The sequence below is a fragment of the Alosa alosa genome, chromosome 2 (genome assembly GCF_017589495.1).
Source record: "Alosa alosa isolate M-15738 ecotype Scorff River chromosome 2, AALO_Geno_1.1, whole genome shotgun sequence".
NCBI classification, from domain to species: Eukaryota; Metazoa; Chordata; class Actinopteri; order Clupeiformes; family Clupeidae; genus Alosa; species Alosa alosa.
Genome location: NC_063190.1, coordinates 19,367,326 through 19,393,646, shown reverse-complemented (window position 1 = coordinate 19,393,646; position 26,321 = coordinate 19,367,326). Strand labels below are relative to the sequence as shown.

At 41.7% G+C, this 26,321-nt stretch overlaps 5 protein-coding genes across 10 annotated transcripts in view; 2 read left to right on the top strand and 3 right to left on the bottom strand.

Moving 5' to 3' along the window:
• rab6a (RAB6A, member RAS oncogene family) overlaps positions 1 to 30 on the bottom strand; it is a 17,866-nt gene extending 17,836 nt beyond the window's left edge. The window contains exon 1 of one of the 3 annotated variants that reach the window (XM_048230859.1): positions 1 to 30. This exon is cut by the window's left edge and continues 544 nt beyond it. The gene's annotated coding sequence lies outside the window, so the exon portion shown is untranslated. The other 2 variants (XM_048230849.1, XM_048230843.1) reach the window with 2 other exon arrangements.
• mrpl48 (mitochondrial ribosomal protein L48) overlaps positions 1 to 4,174 on the top strand; it is a 5,888-nt gene extending 1,714 nt beyond the window's left edge. Inside the window, exons 1-8 of one of the 2 annotated variants that reach the window (XM_048230873.1) lie at positions 294 to 670; positions 899 to 951; positions 1,049 to 1,080; positions 1,277 to 1,365; positions 1,767 to 1,936; positions 2,147 to 2,249; positions 2,402 to 2,491; positions 3,990 to 4,174. In XM_048230873.1, the coding sequence (XP_048086830.1) occupies positions 650 to 670; positions 899 to 951; positions 1,049 to 1,080; positions 1,277 to 1,365; positions 1,767 to 1,936; positions 2,147 to 2,249; positions 2,402 to 2,491; positions 3,990 to 4,064 (633 nt within the window). In that variant the 5' untranslated portion in view covers positions 294 to 649 and the 3' untranslated portion in view covers positions 4,065 to 4,174. Of the gene's footprint in view, positions 1 to 293; positions 671 to 898; positions 952 to 1,048; positions 1,081 to 1,276; positions 1,366 to 1,766; positions 1,937 to 2,146; positions 2,250 to 2,401; positions 2,492 to 3,989 lie in introns of those variants that run through there. The other variant, XM_048230883.1, reaches the window with a different exon arrangement.
• A 3,267-nt stretch (positions 4,175 to 7,441) lies between these two features.
• On the top strand, positions 7,442 to 10,649 carry dnajb13 (DnaJ heat shock protein family (Hsp40) member B13). 2 transcript variants are annotated; one of them, XM_048237578.1, is made up of 9 exons: positions 7,442 to 7,536; positions 7,667 to 7,736; positions 7,849 to 7,952; positions 8,205 to 8,366; positions 8,825 to 8,982; positions 9,237 to 9,350; positions 9,440 to 9,553; positions 10,051 to 10,127; positions 10,299 to 10,649. In XM_048237578.1, the coding sequence occupies exons 2-9, from the start codon at positions 7,669 to 7,671 to the stop codon at positions 10,450 to 10,452; spliced, it is 951 nt and encodes a 316-aa protein (XP_048093535.1). In that variant the 5' UTR covers positions 7,442 to 7,536; positions 7,667 to 7,668; the 3' UTR covers positions 10,453 to 10,649. The 2 variants fall into 2 exon arrangements, with proteins under 2 accessions (XP_048093535.1, XP_048093536.1); XM_048237579.1 differs by lacking the exon at positions 7,442 to 7,536 and having other exon boundaries at positions 7,543 to 7,736.
• Positions 10,650 to 14,305, bottom strand: LOC125291056 (mitochondrial uncoupling protein 2-like). Its single transcript, XM_048237580.1, has 8 exons — positions 14,172 to 14,305; positions 13,835 to 13,989; positions 12,944 to 13,152; positions 12,298 to 12,514; positions 11,812 to 12,009; positions 11,490 to 11,591; positions 11,226 to 11,406; positions 10,650 to 11,001 (listed from the first exon to the last, which is right to left on the bottom strand). Exons 3-8 carry the CDS (start codon positions 13,067 to 13,069, stop codon positions 10,887 to 10,889), a joined length of 939 nt encoding a protein of 312 aa, XP_048093537.1. The 5' UTR covers positions 13,070 to 13,152; positions 13,835 to 13,989; positions 14,172 to 14,305; the 3' UTR covers positions 10,650 to 10,886.
• Positions 14,306 to 17,660: 3,355 nt separating this feature from the next.
• ucp3 (uncoupling protein 3) lies at positions 17,661 to 20,877 on the bottom strand. 2 transcript variants are annotated; one of them, XM_048238121.1, is made up of 8 exons: positions 20,723 to 20,877; positions 20,418 to 20,545; positions 19,844 to 20,048; positions 19,420 to 19,627; positions 19,054 to 19,251; positions 18,858 to 18,959; positions 18,579 to 18,759; positions 17,661 to 18,416 (listed from the first exon to the last, which is right to left on the bottom strand). In XM_048238121.1, exons 3-8 carry the CDS (start codon positions 19,967 to 19,969, stop codon positions 18,302 to 18,304), a joined length of 930 nt encoding a protein of 309 aa, XP_048094078.1. In that variant the 5' UTR covers positions 19,970 to 20,048; positions 20,418 to 20,545; positions 20,723 to 20,877; the 3' UTR covers positions 17,661 to 18,301. The 2 variants fall into 2 exon arrangements, with proteins under 2 accessions (XP_048094078.1, XP_048094079.1); XM_048238122.1 differs by having other exon boundaries at positions 19,844 to 20,043.
• Positions 20,878 to 26,321: the final 5,444 nt, after the last annotated feature.

Here is a 26,321-nt window from a genome sequence, read left to right as displayed (position 1 = left end):
TGTTGTTTTTTTGTTTTGCGATTATCAAATATTTTGAACATTTTGTATAATTTCGGACTAACATTTCTGTACAAGTTAACTGCTCCAAATGCCATTTACAAAATTAGACTTATAAAATGAGAATTAAGTTAGGTTGAACTATGCGGACGCCACGTTACACTGTTCAGGCGCGCAACGTCATCGATAACAGCGTGACACGGGGGGCATGGGGTGGCTTTTTTTTTTTAATTATTAGTTATGAAGAGAATTGTGGATATTACCCGATATAAGCCTGTTTTCACTGTGATTGTGCCATGATGAATATTTCTGACTAACAAAAATGTTGTAACGTTGTAGAAGTGACAGCTCGACCAACATAATTTAATCAAACATAAAACCTGACGAATGGATTGGACTAAATTTAATATTCATCTTATTCAGATGGAGACATTCTATTTCTAATCTCACAGACGATGATACACGTTAAACAGACACAACTATCAGATCGAGCGGAACGTAAAAAATCCAGCTAGGAACTATTGTGAATTATTGTTTCCGCGAGCAACTAAAATAGACGAACAAAGTTACACAGGCAGAGGGCAATCGATGGAGCAAACCTGTATTCACTGTATGCACTGTTGAATTAATTTGGCGTGTTACTCGTGAGAAAATGAACCCAGTTTTAAGAAAGGTAAAGTCTTTAAATACACATCAATATTATGTCATCTTGTGTGTAAGCAAACATGTTGGGTATTGACAAAATGGAAAAAGGTCACATGTGCTGTGGCTAGCAAGTAAATTTGAGTTAACATGAATTTACTATGTGCTAGTCTGCCACAGAAATGACGTGCGGTCATGGCATTGGTAAAAACGAATTCAATACATCTCATTCTAAGGTTGAAGATGTGTACTATTGCAGGTTTCAGAAATACGACACACTGGGAGTCTGGACCATGCATTGTCATTATTCAGGTAATGCTTTAACTTTCAGTGGACGCGATCATCATGCAGGGACTTCAAACATGAAAACATAACGTTAACTCAGTTTTTCTGTTTTCATTACCTAAAGGTCCTCGGATTTCATGTTAAGGACGCTCTTTGGTAAGGCATTTTTGAGTACATCATGAATCCATCTTTACATGGCTCACCTTGTGCAACTGCATTGAGGATTATGCTAACGCAGCCCGTAGAAACTATAAACTACATTCAACAATGCTTGTAATAAACATTCAGTTATCATCAGAACAGACAGTCCTGCACTTAATGAAGAGATAACGGGCTTCATGTGTTACTTCAGGGGGCTGTTCTGTGACCATTGAGAGATATTATAAATCCATGCCAACTCATGGAATAGGAAGATACAAGTACCTCCTCCCTAAAGAAGCGGTAAGCACCTGTTTTCATCATCTTTGTCTCAGTCTAACATGAAATGTGAAATGGTATATAATATATAATTCATTATTACTGACAGTTGGGGATTCGGATAACCATTAGTTCCTAAACTGGGGCATTTCTACCAGTTTCTCAAAGGAATCCAATGTAGCTGTCATACCATCATATAAGTAAATGTTTAACGGGACAACACATTGTTTTAGCATGTTAATGTGCATTGCATTTTATTTTTATTCAGTCAGTATAGTCTGTTCTGGCAGACATTTGAACAAAAAGGTTTTATTTGTTTAAAACTGTCTTTAGTTGGATGTCTTCATAGTATGTGATGTTGGACCAGTCTGGAGTCTGAAAATCGAATAATGTTTTTCCATTTGTATTTTTGCTGACTTGTCTAGCCTAAGAAGAAAAAAGACAAACTTCAAATGAAACAGATTAAAGCGGCAACCAGTACAGCGTACGGAATGCTTAATGTGTCAGTGTCCGGATATGATATGACTCTGGTGGAACACTACTCCCAGTACATCCATAATCTATGCAACCGCTTCAATGTCTCAGTAGATGAAAGGTAACATCTCTCCTCCGCCTCTCTAGGGTTTCTGTAGGTACCTTTTAATTGGCATTAATGTAATAAAAACTAATGACAAAGCTGATTTTTGCTAGTTTTAGTCCAATTGATTGTCATTAATTGTGAAGTATTTTTACTGGGGGCTGATGCATTGCGGTACAATCGTTCATCGCAGTATTCGTCACAATATGTTATCTTTTCACTTGAAAGCTATGCTTTACCAACCAAGACTACAGAGATGATGATCATGCAAGAGCAAGGCACCAAGATGTACGTGGATGCCATCCTGAAGACTCATGAAAGAGTTGTTCAGGTGACCTGCATCCTCTCTCGTCATCTCTTCCCATTTGCACCGGTTTCACAGAAAACAAAAGCACAAAACACTCTTAAACATAAGGGTTGTGGTCACTGATATAAAGTAAAATGTATTTACACACATTTTAAATATTTGTGTTTTGTTTGTAGATCAGTCAGTTGAATGCAGCGTTTTGTCCCATTTTCCTGGAAGTGCTCTTGAGAAACCAACCCGAGGGAGTCCAGCTTTCCGTGAAGGAGGTAAGATTAGCCACCCTCTGTCATAACACGTATTTGTCCAAAAGCTTTAAAAGATGCAGTCCACAATTCTGGCGAAAAGTTGTTGATCTTTGAGCTCAGCAGCTGATAAAATTGCTCCCTTGCCTTATGTGCTCATGAGGCAACGTGCTGATTGCCTGGAATTATTTACTCGTCTGGTCAGTGTGACATCAAAATTTGGTGAAAACCATAGAGTTTTAAATAGTTTTAAAATGATATCTAATTCTTTATTTATATAAATTAGTACATTACTTTAGAACCAGTGCAATGTCAAACACTGACACTGTTGTTGCCCCATGCAATGCAATTTAAAAAGTAACTTCCAGTTATTCACCAATCAGATGATTGGCTCGGTATTCCTAGATCTGCTTTGCTATAAGAACACCTGAGCACTCAGAGCTAAGGGCTACACATACCGACGCTGTCGCTGACACATGTTAGATTCCATTGTTCTCAATACCACTCCGCACACCAGCATTGCATTTTGCCGCCGACGCCATGGAAATTACAATTCAGTTATATTTTGTTGGCACCGCTCCGTAAAATCCATTGTTCATCCAGGGTTTGCTAGTTAAAGACTGATGTGCGTGGCAAGTGACCGTAAACTCATGTCGGCGCAAGTGTACACCGGGCTTTAGACAGACATCTAGACAAGAGTGATTTGCTGAATTTTAAAGGTGCTCTAAGCGATGCTGGGTAACGTCACTTCTGTTGACTTTCAAACAAATAGAGAGCTAGCTCGCTACTTCCTCCCCCTCTTTCCCGTGCTGCTCCCGTGAAATTGAAACTCTCCTAAACGCGCATCTCGTCTGTGATTTGCTGGAACAGTTTGTTATGTTTTTATGGGGCTAGGTTTGCCCAGGTTGTTTTTGTTGCCGTTTTTGGAGCCTGGGCTGTCCACAGAGATCGCGTTTTTTTACAGTGTATTCAGGACACAGACAGACAGCTAGCGGTTGGTTATAGGTGATGTTTAAGTCACATGAAATGTTTTAGCCTAAAAAATGTGTGGCATTGCTTAGAGCACCTTTAACAAGTGTTTTGGAGTAGAATTGCGGACCACTCCTTTAAATTTCCTTCCTGACATAAGATATAATACATTTACATGTATTCATTTAGTAAACGCTTTTATCCAAAGCGACTTACATATGGCAATTATATTACAAGGGCCATTCTCCCCAGAGCAAGTTTTCACATACAGTAGATCTCGGTTTCTCGAGGTCACCGAGCACTGTCGGTACGAAAAAAACCCTAAAACAATCAGTTTTACCTAGCTTGAGTTACAGCGCTACACTCTGGGGGCATGTCCGTGTACAAGGATTGAACCCACAACTTTGTAGGCTGCCGCATGCTAGCCCAGTTCCTTAGCCACTACACTACCACTGCCCAACCCTAATACATAGACCTGCATCTGAAACTTCATATCTCATATTTTCATATCTCATACATCTCTCTGTCTCTCCTTCTCCTTCTCTCAATATAGCATACCGAAGCAGACTACCTCACACGCTTCAAAGCTCGACCAGAACTTGAGGGACTGATTGCACAAATAAGTTAGACAAATGCTTGTATCTTACCTTTCTGTATTTTTGTCAAACTTACATACAAAATGTTTATATGTTGGTGTGTTTCAGGTAATAATTAAATACATTTTTATTTAAAACTAAACATGTGTTTTCATTCATTGTTTCATGCATCATGATTTATTACAGAGTTTACATGGACAAAGTAAGCCTGTGTTTTCATATGGAAAAGGTGATTCACTTATATAAAAAAAGTTATTTCATTTCTTTGGTAGGCCTAGGACTTTTCCTTCATGTCATTGATTTTTATGGCCCTACAGTATAACAAAATGTTTCCGAATAGGCCACTGCAAAGATTCATAGAATTGACAGGTAATATGGTTGAGATGCATATAGATAGATAGATAGATAGATAGATAGATAGATAGATACTTTATTGTAACCTGACTCTCGCCAGATGAATTTCGTTCTGCTTAGCTCCGCCTAGCTTCACTCACATCCATCTGGGACCTCTTCCATTGAGAGTGATTTCAGCACGAGATTGGCTCTATCATACAATCTGGACGCAGGGTGGGAGTTTCATAGATGTGACATAGCGTAGAAGCGACTGTGAGACTGTTATCAGCGTCACGGGTTGGCTTCGATGTGAGGGGTTGAAGTAGCATGTCAATAGATGACGGACAAGTGGCTTATTCAATCAGATGCAAGCATTTTTTATTAGGCCCAGCCTTCTGAAGCAACACTCCAATGGATTGGTCCCAGATGGATGAGTGGAGCTAGGCGGAACGAAATTCATCTGGCGAGAGTCAGGTTAACTTTATTGATCCCTAAGGGGAAATTCACAACATGAACTTACAGCAGAAAAAGTAATATAAATATTAAAAAACACTGAACAATAAAGACAGTAGAAGATAAAAAATTCTGCATGCATGGTAAGGTGATCTGAGAGAGTGAGTGTCATGGTGATGGTGCAAGTAAGTAAGTCCAACAGTGCAAGAATAAAGTCTAGAAACCAGCATTAAATAAATATGGCCATATAAGAGAATAATGTAGACAAAGTAATACAAAAAGCTATAGCAGTGCAAGAATAGATTGAAGTAATAGGGTTACAGCCATTGGTCAAGTATTAGGTAAGGCCACAATCCAGGCTGAGAGGGAGGTGTTGTGCAAATGTGCTAATCTAGCCTGTAAACAGTGTAGCAGTAAAAACAGTAAGCCAGTTGACAGTCAGTACACAAACATGGAAAAATGTGGAGAGGCAGACAGACTATGCAGAGAAGTCTATCTCTCCTCTTCCCTTTAGTGAAGCATTGAACATTTGGCCCTGGGGACAAATTACTTCCTCAGTCTGTCAGTTGTGTATGACGGTGATGCACTCCAGTTCAGCTCCCACGACAGAGCCAGCTTTCCTTAACAGCCTGGGGCGCGTTTCCCAAAACCATAGTCGCTAAGTAAGTTAGCAACTTTGTTGGTTGCAATGCAATTTGTCTTATTCACCCGGGCCAGAACGAGGCTAAAGGGTACACTTGCCATTACACCTAAGTCCAGCAGATGGTGGTGGTAATGCACTACGTTTGCAAACTGTCAAAAAAATCTCACTGAAGAAGAAGAACAGGCCAGTGAACCCTTTTTCTTTTTCGGTGAGTTTGCAAACGGAGTGCATTACCACCACCATCTGCTGGACCGAGGTGTAATGGCAAGTGTAACCTTTAGCCTCATTCTGGCCGCCAGGTGAATAAGGCGAATTTCCCATTGCCAACCAACTAAGTTGCTAACATGCCACAGCATAGAAGAGGACGCTGGCAACAACAGACTGGTAAAACATCCTGAGGAGCTTGCTGCAGACATTGAAGGACCGCAGCCGCCTCAGGAAGTACAGAGCGGGCTTAGACCTGCGGAAATCCACCACCATCTCCTTGGTCTTCGAAGTGTTGAGTTGAAGGTGGTTGAGTTTGCACCATTGCACAAAGTCCTCCACCAGGCTCCTGTACTCCTCCTCTTGCTCGTCCCTGATACACCCCACAATTGCAGTGATGTCAGAAAACTTCTGCATGTGGCATGACTCACTCAGTGTTGTAGCAAGTCAGACGTGTACAGAGTGAACAGGGGGCAGCCGTGGCCTACTGGTTAGCGCTTCGGACTTGTAACCAGAGGGTTACAACCGGTTCGAACCCTATCCAGTAGGAACGGCTGAATTGCCATTGAGCAAGGCACCTAACCCCTCACTGCTCCCCGAGCACCGGTGTTGTAGCTGGTAGCTCACTGCGCCGGGGATTAGTGTGTGCTTCACCTGTGTGTTCACTGTGTGCTGAGTGTGTTTCACTAATTCACGGATTGGGATAAATGCAGAGACCAAATTTCCCTCACGGGATCAAAAGAGTATTTATACTTATACTAACAGGACTGGAGAGCACAGTCCCCTGTGGAGCTCGTGCTGCTGATCACAGTGTCAGAGAGACAGTTCATCAGTCTGACGAACTTTGGCCGTTCGGTCAGGTAATCTGTAATCCAGGATACATCCACGACACATATCATAAACGCTCTATCCACAACACATATCATAAACACTAAAAACAAAGCCAAATCCATTGTCAAGGATGCCACCCACCCAAACCATGGTCTTGTCTACTCCCGTCTGGCAGGTGATACAGGAGCCTGCGCTCCCACACCAGCAGGCTCAGGTACAGCTTCTTTCCAGAGGCTGTTAACACTGCTGAACAAAACCTCACCTCCTGTCTAGCATTTGCACTTTAGCTGTTACTAGTTTACCTGCTTACTTTTTACTACTGCACTGTTTACCTGTTTACATTGACTGTATTGCACTGCTTACCTGTTTACATTTACTCCTACACTGTTTCACCTATGACCTTGCACTGCTAACACCCCATACTATACATTATATATATTTATATAGTTATATGTCTATTTATACTCAACATATATACTCATACATTTATCTCTGTAGACATGTCATCTGGAAAAACTGTATTTATCCAACTATTCACTGCATCTGAGGTCTGTGCGTCTTAGGGTGTTGTCGGGTGGCTGGAGACTGATGGCGATATAAAGACTTATGATAAATTTCTTTCTTTTGGAATAAATCATCACTGTAATAGATGTTACAAAGCCCTGCAGTCATGCATGTGAGGGATCTTGTTGGTCAGACTCACTCAGTCATAATCTATGCACTCCGTAGTCCTTGTTGGCATCATGATCAAACTGCGCCCCCTGCTGCATTGCATTGGTATAATTAATCTTAAAATATTTCTGTTATTCTTGTAAATAATGACGTAAACTAGAAAAAATGTTTAAAATGCCAGATATTAAGAGTACTAATCACGACCTCTCTTGAATAATTGAAAAATGAAAACTCTTGAGGAACTAGGCCTACGAATCCTCTCAGCACTTGGAGCTGCGTATCCATAGTAACCAAACACAGACCAAAACACGTTCAGTCTGATCATAGACTAGGTTCTTCAGATTCGGGAGGGGTCAGATGAAGTGAAGGTAAACAGTAGGACCATACGAAATATTGCAAGTGTTACCGTTACAAATTATGTCGTAACGTAGTGCTATGTGATTCATTCATTAGCCCACAGCTGTTTGAATGAGTGAGCGCATTGTGTTTTTGTGACAGTTATGGGTCGGGATTACTATGCCGCCTTGGAAATCAACAGAAATGCAACAGATGCTGAAATCAAAAAAGCGTAAGAGATAGTAACGTTATGGTTTACTGTAGGCCTACCTATAATTTTCCTCACTGAGTCTTCATCTATCGAGATTTGCCAGTTTATGTTTACCTCTGGCTGTTCTGTCCAGGTATCGACGTCTTGCTTTGAAAAATCATCCCCAAACTAATGACCAGCCAGGCGCTTACGAAAAGTTCAATCTGCTTGCAGAGGCCTATGATGTTTTGAGTGATCGTAAGTTGTTCATCTTTCTTCAACGTTTTGTTCAACGTAGGGTATGGCTATCTCAATACCATGAATACGTAATGGTCCGTTTTGTGAAGTCCACTGATGTAGGTGTGGGCCTACATTTAAAAGGGAATAGAGAAACAGTCACAGTTTCTTTTTTTCATGATCAGAGTTGTATCATTAGTCCTGATGAAGCCTTTTCATTATTTGACAACATAAACTACATCTACTGCATGTTTTGCATTTGTCCAATATCAGCTCAGAATAAGGCCACATATGATAAGTTTGGAGAAGAGGGTTTGAAAGGAGGCATTCCAGAGGAGGCTAGAGAAAATGGAGCTTGGACAGCGGGATACACCTATCCTGAAAATCCAGATAAAATATTCAGACAGTTCTTTGGGGGAGACAATCCTTTTGCTGGTAGGTTACTTGCCAAATTTAACCAAGTGGTATGCTATTTTAAAGGGGAACTTGGCAACTATTTCAACGTAATAAACCCGTTTAGAAATAATTTGGATGGTTAAATGACCTGTTCCGGTAAAAATGGTGACTTAGCGTCCCCAGGCGGAAAACCAACCTTGCAACATTGAGACTTACCGTCCCGGAAAGAAAAGTGAGAAACAAGAAACTCGTTTTAAATCGTGTTTCTTACCTTGTAACATCGTAACCAAACTTATGCTAACCGTTCGCTAGCTTGTAAACAAACCCATGTGCTTTATCGTTACCTTTTTCCACAGTTTGAAATAGCATGATGCACAATTTCTCCAGCAGAGGGGGAAATCCTGCCAAGTTTCCCTTTAACCAGATCCAAAAACTTATTTCAGTCTTGTTTTTTGGATTTGATTGGCAACATGTCTAAATGGAATTGCATCCTCTAGATTTCCACACGAGAGAGGGGCATGAGGTTAACATTGCATTTGGTGGACTGCGAGGAAGAGGAGTAAAAAAGCAAGATCCACCCATTGAGCGAGATCTCCATTTGGCCTTAGAGGACCTCTTTTATGGATGCACCAAAAAGATCAAAATTTCTCGCAGGGTAAGTCAGAAGGCTTTCCCATCATCAGCCCTACATGATCAAGGGATAGACATTTTCTTTAGTCTCAGGCCTCTGTATCAATGTAGCACATTGCCACTGACGTGAAATTATTTTCTATAATGAAATTGCATACTTGAGCTTGATATACAACCTTTAAAAGTTTAAATGTCTTTTCCATTTCCTCTCAAACTGTCCTTCATTGTTTTAACATGTTTGATTGATTGATTGATTGATTGATGTTCGTTGTTTGGCAGGTTATGAATGAAGATGGACACACATCCAGCATCAGAGACAAGATTCTCACCATCAATGTCAAACCAGGATGGAACGAAGGGACCAGAATAACATTCCCAAATGAAGGAGATCAGGTGAAGTGGCATTCAGTGGCATTTTCCCTGTTAATTAACTGGGCATGTATTCATATTATTGATAATTATTTAGGTTTTTTTTTTTGCAGGGCCCTAATAATATCCCAGCAGATATTGTGTTTATTGTGCGTCAGAAGAGCCATCCCCGGTTTATCCGTCAGAATGATGACTTGATTTACACCGCTCATATATCTCTGGAGAAGGTAAGACATTGCAACAGACTTCGGTATGGGTGACAGCCCAATCTCTCAGTATGTTTGTTGGGAATGTTCACTTTGAGCCAAGAAACCCCTCTCAAGCACTGCCATTAAATAGGTCTAGAGCTGCTGGTGTTGGTATTGCTGGCCTGTAAAACTGTAGCACTACTGCCTCAAGTCTGGAATCTGTGGTAATTGTTATGCATAGAACTAAAACGGGTGATGCTACTTCCTAATCGATTAAAGGTACACCTTGCAGTTGCAAGCAGCAAGTTGGAAAGAGAGGTAGTAGAGTAGTGCTTTTAGTCATTTGTTTAATTCCGGAAAATCTAATAAAAAGTCAATAAAATGAGGATGAGATGTGCTATATGTAATTTAACCTGCCTTGAATATAATAGTGGTTATGTTAAGATAATCTGATGGAACATATAAAACAAGCATAGGTTTCATTTTAAAGATATGTCTTTCTTTTATAACTACTGGCACATCCTCCACACTCCCAGGCTCTGACAGGTTTCTCTGTGGATGTTGAGACACTAGACAGCAGGCTTCTCAGCATTCCAATCAATGATATTGTGCAGTAAGTATTGCAGTCATCTTTCACAACTGTCACCACTATGGCAGAAGTAAGCATTTCTTAGTTATTGTGAACAAATTCCCCAGCCAAGTTAAATGTTGTCAATCTCAAAAAAATCTTGTTGCTGCTCACTGATGTCCAAAGGATGCTAATGAAGTGCGTGTTTGTCTTTAGTCCCACTTACAGTAAGGGGGTCCCAGGGGAGGGGATGCCACTAGCCAGCTGCACGGGCAAGAAAGGAAACCTCATCATCAAGTTTTCCCTTCACTTCCCCCAGAGGCTCTCCGCAGAGAAGAAACAGCTCATTAAGCAAGCTTTTCGTACCTGATCCTTCAAACCAAAAGCCCCATTCAGAATACACCAAAAAAAAAAATATATATATATATATATATATATATATATATATATATATATATATATATATATATATATATATATATATATATATGGCATATGCCATTCCTCCTTCCACCCCAACCTCTAATTCAATACACCTTTACACTAAAATAAAAATCCAAAAACGAATACATAAAACAGTATTTTATTTGAATTAAAAACATTTAAGCTTTGTAAGACAAGAGGACAAAAGGACCAGCTTTCCATCTTCAGGGGTACCTTGAGTGAAACTAGCTTTAAAAACTGACTGCAAGCATAGATGTAAACAAGGGTTGGGGGCTTTTGGAACTAGACTAATATCAAAGAGAGGTAGATAAGCAAGAGTGACGCATGAGGAGCTTCAGGCACATGCGCACAGAATCCCATCTAGAGTGGAGAGGCCCGGTTGTTGCGGGCCATCATCATGGCACGCTTCAGCTGCTCGTATGTCACGAACATCACCACGTTCCACGAGCCCAGCCTCAGGAAAGAGGGCATGAACCTGGAGAAATGAGAACAGGATACAATTAGCATTAGAAACATCTCCAGTGACCGTGGGAGGTAGACATCCAGACACTTTACCTTGATATCCCCAACCCTTTGAGAAAGCCCTTAACTCCAATACAGCTGCTTTGTAGTCAGAGCCCATTTTGTACTTGGCATCAAGTGTGCAAGAAGGGGCTGAAGCACAAATCCAGGCCTTATGGAAGCAATGTTGTGACCTACCCTTTGTAGAAAGCCATGGGCCCCTCTTTGAGCAGCATGGAGAGAGCACAGTTCACAGCACCGCTGTACTGGCCGTGAGAGGAGTTCATATATCTTGTCTTCACAACATCGACTGGCGAGGCGATCACCGTAGTGCAAAAGCCTGCACCGAAGGCCGATGTAAAGTGGCACGGTAGATCATCTGCAACAGAAGTGTCCCAACTGTAAATACTGAATATTTACTATGGAGAAGTGAAGCTAGTGAAGCGCAAGAAGAACAATTACCAGTCATGGGGGTTGATCTGAGAAGGGCATCCTTAATGAGGTCGTAAGTGACCAGCTCGGTGCAGTTCACTATGGCGTTGCGGGTGATGTTTGGGCCCATCCCTGCCAAAGACACACGTGGCATAGCCACACAGGAAGTTTTAATTAAAATGAAGCGGATATAAATATTTCCAATGCAAGCAAATTTGATTTGCATGCAGGTCATGCACATATTTCTGTAAATGCAGCGGCCATTGCAGAACCAAACTCCTGAATGCGCCTGAATGCATGCAAGGTGTAGACTAGACCAGACCAAGTGCAGTCTCTTCACACCCTCCCTTACCTCTCCACAGCCCTCGGATGCCCTCCTCTCTGGCGATGGTCCTGTAAGCGTCTATGGTACCGTGGTATCGCTTGGCAGTGCCTCTACAGCTGACCTGCGCCTGAAAGCGCACCTTGACCACATCAGTCGGCTGCGCCACAGCCACGGCCATGGCACCAGTTGTGCAGCCTGCCAGAAGGCGGCTACCTATTCCAACGTCTACAGTTCAAAAAGAGGGAGAACAGTAAATTAACATAATTAAAAGTCCCAGAAGTGTTATGACCAAAACAGTCTTGTTTATTTTTTTGTTCATTATTAATTTAATTAACTGAAATGTTAGATGTTTTAACCAGACCAACAGGTCAAGAAACTTCATTTTAAATGTACCCCTCCACATGTAGACCTAGAGGTTATGGATTGGGTCTCAAGTGCTAATGAGGACTACCATTTCAAATTATGAACCATTAGTACAAACTACCATTTAACATACGCCTAACACAAACTCACGCTCTGAGCCCTTGGTGTAAAACTGCTTGACCGAGTCGTAGAGGCCAATGCGGACTGAGGCAAAGCTCATCTGTCTCTGGAGGCCAGCCACCAGCCCGCTGTACAAGCTCCGGGCCCCCTCGGTGCGCACCATGGTGGTGATGGTGCCAAACACGCCTCGGTACTGCAGCCCCTTGGCCTGCCCAGCATGGCTGTGGCCTTGGGCTTCTCCTTGGATCTGCACAGAACAAAATGGGTTTGGAAAGGCTTTACAGATACTGGAATGGGTCAGAGGATGGGGAAGGAGGAGCCCGACTCCAGCCAAAAGGGTCCACGCAGCAAGCAAAGGTCCAAGGGCCCTGTGGAATCCAAGGGCTTAACCATCATCCCATGGGTCTGCTTAAGCTACAAGCGTGAAGAAATGGGAAGGAAAAAAAAGGCAAGAGTTGGGAGAAATAAGAGAAAGTGTCGGTCAGCATGTGCCTGTAAACGTTCTAAAAGTAGTATTTTTAGGAAGTGGTAGTTTGTGGGCAAGTGAAAATGGTTTCCATGACATTGTAGTACCTTAGGTCGCCACTAGGGAGTAGCAGGTATAAACCACATAGTACGTGTTTGGAAGACAAAAAGCAAAAAAGAAAAATATGGCCCGAGTCATGAAAGAACTCACCTGGAGCCGAACTTTGGCCGTGTCCAGTGGGAAAGTGAACAGGTCAGCTATGCAAGCTGCTGTTCCAGCGCCAACAAACTTCACCGCAGCAGTAGGAGGCACCTCAGCAGGGCGAAAACCAACCATTTTTCTGCGTCAGGCCAATAGGGGCTTTAAATGCGATGCTTGGATGTGTGGATGATGTGAACACAAGATGGGTGAACTCAAGTCTAGAGGAGAGGGAATCAAGAAATATTTATTGGGATTTCAATCGTATTAAACTTTATTTACATAAAATATACATTTTAAAAAAATCAAATTTGCTTATTTATTTTGGAACACACATTTTCCCCCAAACAGGCCCCCAAATTTCTCAGGCCACCAGTAATTGTTTCAACTGAACTTTACAAAGTCTATAACTTGGGGGGAAGAAAAAAAAAAAAACAGGAAGAGCGATAATTACAGGAGAACGTCATGTCCCACGACAAAAGTACAAGAGGGGTGAGGGCGTCAGCACGTGTGGCCTGCACGCAAACATGTTTAGTTTGGGAACCTTAAACTCGTTCCCTCATTGGTGGATCTATTTTGTTGCTATGCTAATGTTCAGCGTACTGTACTGATGTGGCTTTACAAAAGGAAGCGCTGTAGCCTACCAGTCAGTTCCGCGATGCTGAATCAGTTTGGCAACAAATGACAAAGGCTTTAGAGAACAATAGTCTGACCTGCCTCACCCCACGAATGATTAGTCATGATAAATTAAATGGATACATCCCGGTTTTATTTCCCGAGAAAACTACAATAGGCTACCATTGACCAATTAAGCCTAAAAACGGACACAAAACATAGGCTGTGTTAAGCTATACGGCAGTTCTCTATTTTCAAAGAGGAGTTTAATTCAACAAAACTACTTACCTCCACTCCAGTTACCCAAGATGGAAAAGCCAAAAATCAGGATTCTCTGAACGTATCCCGCTGGTTGAAATTACTTTCAACTATAATCACGTTGCCTTGATCTTCCATAGAAAATCGTTCCAAAACAAGACAATACAAAAGCATACTCCAGGAGTCTGAGAAAAAAAACATGCAAACGGGTTATCAGGCCACTTGGGAAATGAGAATCGATGTAAAACACCATGGTCATGCCGAACAACAAACACAAACATTCTCTTTGGGAAACTTGAGTCCTATCCTATCGGATATTTTAACTTGACACCGTCGACTGATAAAAGAAAGAAAGAAAAAAACTTACCGTGAAAGGTGTAAAGAAACGGTCAGGGGAAAACTATACTTCACAAGCAAGTTTATTTTGCCTCTCTTAAAGAAACTAAAACAACTCTCAGCTGATGCCACACGGTCGAACGCAGACAAAAGTGAGGAAGCGTCTGGATATTTATACCCTGACAAAAGCGTGACGTCACCTGAAAGCAGCTGCGCTAGCTGACAAGAAATGCTGAGTTGGACTTGGATGCGCCTTATCGTCATGCCTTAACTCTAAAGTTTTATTAGAGTGTCCCAAGCTATTCTGGACTGTCTTTTGTACATTTTAAGTATTGCATACAGAAACAATTACATCCCAAGTTAACGTACTTCAGCATTGGTTATTGCCTGCATCCTATTTTCTGGGAGATGTTCAGTCTGGAATGCATGAGGCAGTCTCTTTGGTGTGAATAAAATCAATATGATGCAGGAGTTATGGGTGTGCAGACAGGGATGGATTACTGAACGGACCTACCGGGCCCAGGCCCAGAATTCCAAAGAGCCCTGAAGCCCAAGCCTCTGCATGAAGTCGCTAAACGTAGGGCCTATGTTCTCCACCCCTGATATCTGAATAGGGCCCCTCGTTCAAATAACACTGGTTATGTTATGTAATATGTCTTAATAGGGCCCCTCAATCATATACCATGGGTTATGTTATTCACCCCTGATATCTGAATAGGGCACCTCAGTCAAATAACACAGGTCACACTATTTGTGATAATCATGCTTTGTAATTGCCATCTTTTTTCACAGAAGATAAGATGCCTTAAATCTGTTGATGGTTATGGTTCCACAAAACTCACCAAAAGTCATCATTAAACTTTCTGAAGTGGGCAGGGGGACCCTTTTCATGTCTGCGAACAGGGGCCCAGTGTCTCATAACCCATCCATGTGTGCAGATATAGCATAAGGTTATCCCTGTCCGGACTACTTGACGTCTCTCTAGTTTTACTACTTTTTAGAACACTCTGCCGGACACACACATCTTTGACCAATAAACTTTTTTTTTTTACAACACTCTGCCAGGTACATATGCACAAGGGGCATACCTGAGAAATGTCAGTCTTAAATGTCAAATGTCCACCTCTCCATCAGTCTCACCCTGTATCATTCAACCTACACACACACACGTACACACACGCTCTAACAGACATTTGAATTCTTTATTTGAATCCACCAATCAAATTTCTTACAGAAAGGATTCAAATATTCCCAGAGATGATACCGTTTCGACACTCAAAGGTGTCACACACACACACACACTAGCTTACTGGCCATTTGGCAGCCGATGAAGCAGTGGATGCAGTACCTTTGCTCTCATTGCTCTCCATCGTTCTCTCTCCCACCACTCCCCATCTCTCTCTCTCCTACCACTCCCCATCTCTCTCTCTCCCCCACCCCATCTCTCTCCCCATCTCCCCTCCCCATCTCTCTCTCCTACCACTCCCCATCTCTCTCTCCTACCACTCCCCATCTGTCTTTCTCCTCTCTTTCTCTCTCCTACCACTCCCCATCTCTCTCTCTCTCCCTCCCCATCTTTCTTTCTCCTCTCTTTCTCTCTCCCACCACTCCCCATCTTTCTCTCGCTCTCCTTCTCTTTCTCTCTCTCTCTCTCTCTCTCTCTCTCTCTCTCTCTCGCTCTCTCTCTTTCTCTCTCTCTCCCACCACTCCCCATCTTTCTCTCGCTCTCCTTCTCTTTTCTCTCTCTCTCTCTCTCTCTCTCTTTCTCTCTCTCTCCCACCACTCCCCATCTTTCTTCTCTCTCTCTCTCTCTCTCTCTCTCTCTCTCTCTCTCTCTCTCTCTCTCTCTCTCTCTCGCTCTCTCTTTCTCTCCCACCACTCCCCTTCTCCTAGCCAGTCAGCATCCTCTTAGGTGCACACCCACTGCTCTACCAACACCGGGCTCTCAAAAATGCAGTTTTCGCCTTTGTTTAATAGAGATCGTTGCAATACCATTTAAATTCATTCCCTTGCCAATAAATATGTAGCTAGCCAAAAGTTGAAAAGGTAGTTACACAGTTTTTCCATCTACACTTAGAAAAAAAAGAAAAAAGTAAAATGTTAATTGAAAAATACTTTAACAGTGAATAACAAAAATGTCTCCCCATGGTCATTGCATGACAACCAACCAATTCCAAACGAACCCTTTGTCTGTCTTTACTTACTCTTTGCAGTCTTTCTTTTTTCGTTTCCTTAAACTGACACCATTTCAGCACAAAGGGCCATTAAGGTCTTCAAGGGCTGGGTGGTGTATGGAATAATTTAGAGGCTGAATATATATGAAGCAATGTATAGTTCTGCTGAGTCACAGTGATGTTCGAGATCCGCAAATGAAATCCACATGTCAGCCATTTGCGGAGACTTCCCTCTAATAGCCAAGGTGTTTATGGTTAAGTTGTAGAACACAGAAACACCCACAGAACATTTTGTTTTCATGTCAGTATAAGTATGTTTATTATTTTGAATGGGAAATTGATCAACACTATCATAAGTCAAAGAACCATGTTCTATGCCAATGGTTCCCAAAGTGGGGGTTGCGTGACAGCTTTTTAAAAAAAAAATGTTGAAATCGATTTGAATAGCGTATTTTAGATATAATTGTAACACAAGATAGTAGTTACACAAATAAAAACCTTTTGATTTACTTTGCCCCTTTGTGTGTGTGCACTGTTGTGCGCAATGTTTGCATACTTCTACCTCCGTTATTTTGGGAGTCAGTTTGGGAACTGTAGGTACTCTATCTACTCTGTTCTATGCAAGCCCCCCCCCCCAAATCTAGTTCTGCATGTTTACTTTCAGTGAAGGGCTTAGGATCAGAGTCACTGGCATTGATTAAGACATAATAGTTTCTATCCTGAGCTAGTGAGAAAAGAGGTCTCTGGTTATAAAATGCACTTATTTATTCAACCAGCTCTATAATCCAGCATAAGCAGCAAGTACAATCAAGGCATTAATTTATTTATTCAGTATGTTTGTCCACTGATAATCATGTTTGATTTTGGTGTGTCCAGCCTGAACTAATGTAGGTCTAAAGTACATTTTTACATATTGTTTTATCTACACCTTTCCACGTACGTTATACATGGTACACTGACTTGTCTTTCAATATGCAAAGAAATGTAGCCTCTCTCTACACTTATAGCAAGCGTTCTTTATAGCTGTTTAAAATGCATGACACGATTCAATTTACTGGTGAAGTGATGTTTGTGGTTTGCATGGGAAACTAGAAAGTACCAAGTCTATGCTACGAAATAGGTCTTGGTAGGCCTCCAATTTATAGTCAACCCAAGGAGCTCAATATTACAGCTAAATATGGCTTCAGGGCTCCAATCTCAAGTGGAAAGATGGTGTCAACATGAAACTGGTTAGGTGAAAGGTGAAAAGTTATGTAGCCTACTTTTGAATAATGATATTTTTCCATCATTCTGTTTATGTGTGTAAGGGTAATGTAAACTCAACGTTTCTCAATGATTCACCATTGTATTATAAACCATATCTTTATTCAACCTTCCATACATGAATGATTAAAAAACAAACAAATAGTAAACAAAAGCTTAGCAGGAACTTGCTTGCTACAGAGTTGTGCAAATATGCTGTACATTTTTATACAAAAATATAGAAGCTGTAAACTCTAAATAATGGACCCAACTTAAGCTACATTGTGCAGTTGATTTCAATATTACATTACAGAGATATGCTGTTGTAACACAGCAACTTGTTTGTGTAAACACAATCCCCTTGTACTTCCATTTTCCCACACTTCCCTGACCGTAAGTTCGTAACCTTTACTGACACTTGTCATCTTTCACATGCTAAATTGACAAGGAACCACCACAGGTTTGGCCACATATATCAGAGCTTCACCGTCGTCAGGTATCAGGGCATGTGCTCTGCCGTAAAAGCTGAGTCTGTGGTTTTGATATTGTTATGATATCTTTAGTGCCTTTTGGAAAATGCCCCTTTGCAGTCCTCTCAGGCAGACATGTAGGCTACCATCATCATTTCTACCTTCTTTCCTCTACATGGACGTCGTCATGACGATCCAGCTCAATCATAGTGAATTTTGCCAAATGCATCGCGCATTGCCTTCAAAACAGAACATCAAATTGGCGACTCAGAACGTCAAATCGGTGACTCCCAAGATTGCTGAGCTCTCATCATGCCTCGTTTGATTTGCTCATAGGACACAAACATCACAATATTCCAGGATCCCAGTCGTAAGAAAGAGGGCATGAACCTGAGAGACAACAAAAGAAAAGCCTCAGTAACATTATTACAAACAAATGAGTGAAGCATGACGCAAATACCAAAGCATAAAACCATCAGCTTGTGTACACCATTATTCCAGACATAGGCCTATTGTAGTTACTTCAAGTGACAGAAAGCTCAGTCTACACACCCTTTGTAGAATGCTGTGGGTCCCTCTTTGGTTAGCATTGTATAGGCACAATTAATGGCACTGCTGTACTGGCCAGGTGTAGAGTTCATGAACCGTGTCTTAACCACATCCACAGGTGATGCTACGATTGTGGTGCAGAAACCAGCACCAAAGGCAGCCGTGAAGTGGCAAGGAAGGTTATCTGTGGGGAGAGCACATGCATCAGTACCGGTATCTACTGCAAGAACCCAATAGTGAGAAAAATCTATAATTCAGCGTCACCAGGGAAAGTAAAATTACCTGTCATGAGGTCGTGCTTGAGAATGAGCTCTTTGATGATGTCATATGTGACCAGCTCAGCACAGTTCACAATGGCATTGCGAGTGATGTTGGGCAGACAGCCTGGAATGCAAACAATGAGATGAACATTATTTATTCCTGTAGAGTGTTTGAATCACCGTATGCATGTCTCTGAATGTGGATTGGAGGTAATGACCTTTCCAAAGTCCTCTCACTCCCTCTTCACGGGCGATGGTTCTGTAGGCGTCCATGGTGCCGTTGTATCTCTTGCCACCGTCGGTCAAACGGGCCTGGGCCTGAAATCGGACCTTCACCACGTCCGTGGGCTGGGCGAACGCAACGGCCATGGCACCAGTTGTACAGCCAGCCATCAAACGGGCAACAATACTGGCATCTAGAAGGAGGCAGGGAAATATATATATATATATATATATATATATATTGGAGAGAATGTGAACCAGATTATTAAACTATTTTGTAACTGGTCTATTGTCATCTTTTCATGTTGCTATTGCCATTCACCACAAATGCAAAGCAATTCCAACCAGTGACGTCCACTTACTTTCCGAACCCCTTGTGTAAAACTGCTTCATGGAGTCGTAGAGGCCGATGCGGACCGAGGCGAAGCTCATCTGTCTCTGGAGGCCAGCCACCAAGCCGTTGTACAGGCTCCGGGCCCCCTCCGTGCGCACCATGGTGGTGATGGTGCCATACACGCCTCGGTACTTCACTGTCACAACTCCCTCCGCCGCTAGTGCCTCTCCCTGGATCTGAAATATACAGAATAGCCAAGCACTCAGCATATTCAAAGCAATTCTTGTAGCGTTGTACTTTATAGGTCTACCTTTGTCTCTCAAACACAAGAAATGAAGAGATTATTATCAGCATGAATCCATTCATATCTATGATTATCAGTGTATCAACTTGGTAATTCATACTCATTTTTAAAGTGTAGGAAATTCCACCTAAATGAAATGCCCACTCACCTGAAGTCGGACTTTAGCCGTGTCCAGAGGAAATGTTACAAGGTCAGCAATGCAGGCTGCCGTTCCGGCGCCAAAGAACTTCACCGTGGCTGTTGGAGCCAGGTCAGTGCGCTTCAGTCCAACCATGGTTGTCTATCACACAGGTGCTGCTTAAGATGGAAGTACAGCGGGATCTTCCTCACAAAGCCAAGTTTCACTTCCTGTACTAGAGTAATCAGAGAAAAACAGTTGTTGAAAGGTGATGAGGTAAAACAATAATTTTTAAATAATAAAATCAAATTCAAATGTATTGGTCACATACAATTATACAAAGTATATGCTTTGACTCCATGACTGTGCAATATGTGTATAAATAAGGAAATAAATAGAAGAGAAGAGAAGAATAAAGAAATGTCTAAAGTGCATGAGATCTGTCCCACATGCTTGTGCTCCAGCTACAGTCCTCATTCAGAATAATAATTCCCATTATAACTTTTGATTAATCATCACCATTATTATTATTATTATCTGCAATATTATGTGCACTGAATTCTTCACAGCCAATGACTGATAAGTGAGGTGTAAATCTGCGCACCTGTTAAATTGGATGGAGTGACAGTCAGGTCTCTTGCGCAGTGTAAACTTTTTCTTCAAATCGTTTGACAGCTGAAGCTTTGTGCATGGAATTGTGTGGGAGTAATATCCAATGCAGAATTCCAATACCTAGGTGTGGGCAATAAAAAAATATAAGTCGTAGGCAGCCTACTATCCCCTCTGAATTCATCTTTTCATATCGTCTTTTTTTCGTCCATATCAACATTCAGAATCACTAGAGTCCTCCATGAGCAACTACATAACCGTATACATAATTTACTTATAATATCAAATCTCCACTTTTACCTGAAAATGCTTAGCCTATATTTGTTTTTTCTTGATAATCCGTTTGTATCGTCAGCAGTAATCCTGTGCAGTATATTCCTTATGTATAGTGAGCTTCAGGGCGTTCCGATAAGTGTTGGAATGATGTTGAAGAAGTTCTGAATTTATATGCCCGTGCTCTGCTGGCCGTCAGTCAAGTTGCATACGAGTCACGAACCGAGTCTATGTTTAACCGCGGGGTCTGTCAAGCTGTTTACTGCAGGGGCGCCGGAACGAGCCCCCACCAAAAAAAAATCGCCTGCGCTGTATTTTGCGCTGTGTTTGTTTCTTGCGCAAACAAAATATGTGCGTTCGTAATAGCCTGCATAATTCTGCTTCATAAAGTTGAACAAACACATGCGGTCATTTTACAGATAAATATAAATAGCCTATGCAGTTTATGGGGTAGGCCAACTTGGAGTGAACTTACACACGAGAGATTCTTTCTCTGGGCTACTCGTAGCTGAGCAGAGTTGAGTGCAACGCGTCAGTAATCACATTACAGATCCTACAGTGTGAGCAAAGATATTCAGAATTCAGTGAGGGCGACAAGAATATTGGCAAAAAAACAAAACTCATCGGAGAAGGCTATTACCTTACTATTGAGCGGAAAACAGTGCACAACTAACTAGCTAATGACTAGTCTGATCATCTGATGTCAATCACACCACAAATTGATTCCAAAAAAATATCAGGGTGTTACAAGCTAGGACTGCCACTGTTTTCAGTGTGAAGAAGAGCATCTAGTAGACTATAATGACAGAAGGAACGCAACTCGCAAGCGCACTTCACTCAAAGCAGTTCAATGTTTTGCAAGTTGTGTGCATGTCACCATTCAACTTTTATGAAGGAGTGTGTGCGAGCTGGGCAACAACACTTCCATAAAGCAATTCGAACTTGCACAATTTTTAAAAGAACTAGGAAGTCCCGTGTTCATTCACTTTTGAAGGGAGATTAGCTATCTGTATGAAATGCCTGGTAGGTCTACAGCGCAACTTGGTTTGGACTTGATGTTACCTAATTAATAGTAATTAATTAAATAATAAAAAAAGGGGATGATATATATATAATGTCCATAGAAACATTTCAACGCAGTAACGCAAACGTAGCCTAATGTAAGTTGTTAATCCTCAGAGAGAGTAAAGAAGTAATGCAATAAACACCGAGTAGCCACTGCAGGCCCAATGGCTATAGACTTCAGATATAGACCACATACGCATTTGCCAGGGGTTCAGCCCCGCATGTAATTTCAAAAGTGGACAAAGTCTATGCTATTTGAAATTAAACAAAACATCCCGTATTTGAGTGCGGTTCATGACGCTGCTTATCAAAGTAGACGCAGCAGGTCTCTCTCAAAATCTCCTGTTACAATTGCAGCTGCTTCCGATTATGTTGAATATTTAGAAAGTACCTTACATGACGGCATTTGTGAGCTTCTGGTAGTAACTTAGGCTACTAATTAACTAAAGCAAGACTTGAGTGATATCACAGAAGGCGCACAGAAGTTAATTAAATGAAATAGGTTAACATGCTTTATTTGAACATTGCAATACCCACCCAACAAACCCAGAGACGGCTTAGTAGATGTTTCGGATAGATGACAGCACCTTGTAACCGATTAATAGCCCAATTCTCAGTTGTGCAATGAAAGCAGTAGGCTATCATCATAGCAGTATTATCATATCATTGATAACCGTTCACATTTTACTATACGCTAATGACAACCACTGGTTTGTTTTTCTTCTCAAAATGGGAAAAAGTTTCTGTACCATCATATCTTTGATGGAGAGCCCCTGGATTTGTAAAACCATATAAGATAGTTGGCTTTCAAATAACCCTGCCATAATTGTATAATGACAGTAATGCAACTACAAACATGTATGGAGGAGAAGACTGTTTTCTGGAAAACAAAATGTACAAAATGTACAAAAACAAAGACTTCCACCCTCAAAACCAAGCAGGTGCTTGTGGAAAGACGCCTGGGAACGCCACTATGTTAGCCAATCCATACATGGTGCTTCAGTGGGTGTGTGCCTGTGTCCAATGCCTGGCTTGTGCAGCCCATCAAGGCCCTCTGCAGGCTGTGCACATCTGGCTAAGGAACAAAAACACATTATAGGAGCATAGCAACTAGGGCTGGGCGATAAAACGATATGTATCGCAATAGACATGTAATCAATATCAATAAAAAATATGTTCGATAGAACATTCGATAATTAAAACACACACCTCCCGCCTTACGTTGTCCATAAATAAATAGGCTAAATATCTTGCATTGTATGTGCAACTCTACCAGAGGAGGCGATAGAAGTAGGCCTACCTCAACTCAGACTCTCAATGAGTTGTCCCCGTGCGCTCTCTCTATCCCTCTCAACAGGCGCATCCCTCCTCATGCACATGTAATCCAAACATTCACAATCATGCAAGAAGACTGGCTAAATTATTAAATCTGGTTAGCATCATTAGCACGTTGCACGAATTTGTTCAAAACTGTTGCATTCAAATTGACTGCTAAGTTCTAATCATTTCAATCCAGATGCAAATGGAAAAGTATTTTCCAAGACTCAAACGGGCCAAAGGAGAAAAAGTATTCATTTGAAACTTAAACACATGTGGGGAAACTGAACAGTCCCTTCTGGTCCTTATCTGAAATAGATTTTTTTTTTAAATCAATAATTATCGATATCGACCGATATGAAATACTTATATCGTGATACAGTTTTCAGTCATATCGCCCAGCCTTAATAGCAACACATGGGCCTCTGGCTCCATACGTCTTGTCTGGGCTTGTGTGTGTGTGCATGCCTGCTTGTGTGCATGTGCTTTTTTGAGGTTACTGTTTAGAGGGAAGGATATCAGAGCCCTCAAAAGTCCTGAGTAACCAGGACTTTCCATGTGACCCCACCCCCCAGGGTTCAAAACAAGTATCTCCAAGTTATCAACTGCTCACCGCTTACTTCACACAAGGTTTGTTATTGACTGTACTTACTGGTATATTGATGACTTCACAGAGGGGGAATGACAAGGGGGTTTTCCTGGAAGGGGGAAAGTAAACTGCAGAGAAGAGAGCAAACCCACCAATCATATTGAGTGACATGGAAAAATAGCCTAGGCTTAGTGACATTCCGCTTACTGGTTTGTTTGCATGAGAATTGACAGCTTTCTTCAGCATCTGAACTAAAACTGAATAAAAATGTTTGGCTCCACATAAATGCTTGCAATATTTTTTTACTAAGACAGATAACATTAGTCTCAAACATTGAAAGGTGTTGGAACTATTAAGACTAGTGTGTTGACAGTCTCAATGTACAGGTCTCTCAATAGATATTTGACCTTTCCCTTTAAACCTTCAAAGTTACATAAGGGCTATCACTATTTTCATCGAAAATTCCACATTCCAAAGTCCACATTCCACATTCCAAAGTATCTTACAATAAACCTTCAAAACAATCAGTACATGTTTAAATAGAAACCCTTTCGTCACTTCAACACTTTTGCATTGTCTTATGCACTCCTGGGGCATGGTGGCATAACGCAAGCAAGTGTTGAGAACTGAATGCTGAGCTCGCCAGCTGTCTTCCTACTGGCCCGAACCGGTTTCTTCGACACATCCTGTGACATTTAAGTTCTTCACTTCAGTAAACAACTACTCCACCCCTCCCCTGCCCTTCCTCCTGCTGTTCCCAACCCAGGACCCTCCTCTTCCCAAACTTGAAACTGGATCCAGGAATGGCAGTCTGACGTATGTGCACTTCTGACTTGGGCAGCACGGTCACTAAATGACGCCTACTTATGAATAAATAATAGCCTTGTAAACTTATCTATAAATAATCAAACAGAACAGCGTGTCCAGGTTAGTGGAGCAAAACAAGTCCAGCTCCTCAATTAGGCCAAATACTGATTTATGTGCTTACCGTGTGTATTGCTATATGTTGTACACTGTACTGAACTTGTCATTTGTCCTGTTACTGTATGTTGTCCACGGTAGCAAATTAGTTTCCCGTTTAATAAAGTTAATCCATCCATCCATCAATCCAACTGATGACTAAGTATAAATCTATGGCAGGCTTGTGCAAAATTCCAGAATTGAATTGAAACTGGCTCTTAAATTCCAATTCAATTCTTGAATTTTACTTGCATTTTAATTGAGCTAGCAAACAGGAAGCAGAATTGCAATTCGAATTGTGCACAACCCTGGTCTATAGTGTACTTATAGTGAAAGCTATACAATAGTTTGCACACACACACACACACACACAGACAATGTGTATATAAACTCATTTAGTGTGTTTGAGTGAGGCTCAGAGTTTCTATGAGATGTCTGTATAATCTTACAGCATTATGCTCTGCACCAATGTATAACTGACTAACTTTGTTAAAAATGAAACATATAGTCATGTCTGCACAGACCCATGCAGCATTTACATGCTTGAGTGCATGAGTTGGAGAAACAGACCTCTGTTTCTACTGCAAATATGTGCAACTTGTTCATACATGAACAATGTTAAAGTCAAAACAACTTTGTATCAAATATGTGTAGATGAAAGAGAGATTATCTATCTCTCTTTCATCTACACATATTTGTTCTGATAAATGAAACCAATTTTTTCACAGCTAATTAATGAGATGAATGTCAACTCTGTGTGTGTGAGAGCGGGTCAGACGCTGGCAAGCGTCCACCTGTTTCCATTCTGCACTGTCTGCGCCACACATGTCTGGGCACCACCTGTGGCTGCACTAGTGACCTTTCAGCTAGCGTCTCTGACGTATCCTATCTCCACCTTTTTCCTTTTTCAGTCACACACACACACACACACACACACACACACACACACACACACACACACACACACACCTCTTTTTTCCACCGCCATAGCACAGCACAGTCCAATACCATGTGGCCCATAAAAAGGCAAAGTGCTTTTATCCCAGCACTGCTGGGCTTGGGACGGCATGGTCAGCTCGGAGAGTGCCAAGATGTGTGACCTGCAGTGCTCCGATTTCAGACGCCGAGTACTCTGACCCTGCCTCTGGATCCTCAGGATCACCAAAATTAAAGATGCGTCACGTCACAACATCATCACTGTGCACCCACATGCCAGCATTGTACCACACTCATCAATGTGTTACTTTAACTAAAAACTGGAGTCAGCTTAGTTAACGATGTCACTTTATGAGATACTTTGTTGCCCTGATCATTACATTCTGCAGCCATGATCATCTATGGTTTCTGTGAACAGCGCGCTCTCTGCCTTTTGGTGATTTAAGCTCCCAACGTCGTCTTCCAGGCAGGCAAGGGTTAGGTTTAGAGTTAGGTGCCTTGAAGTCGATGGTTGCAGCGCTGCCTTGAAGTCGACGGTGGGGGCTTAAAACACCATCGAGCGCAGTCTCTGGGCCATTCCGAAACTGGTCAATACGGAGTGCACTCAGGTGGGAATGACCCTCATAGCTAAATGAAGTTCCCTTGATAAGCACGTATAGGGTATAATACTGCACTCAGCTTTGGGACGAACTTCACTCTGCCTAGCAGAAACAGGTTCTTATGTACATTTGATTTTTTTACAGGTAGGCCTATACTCAC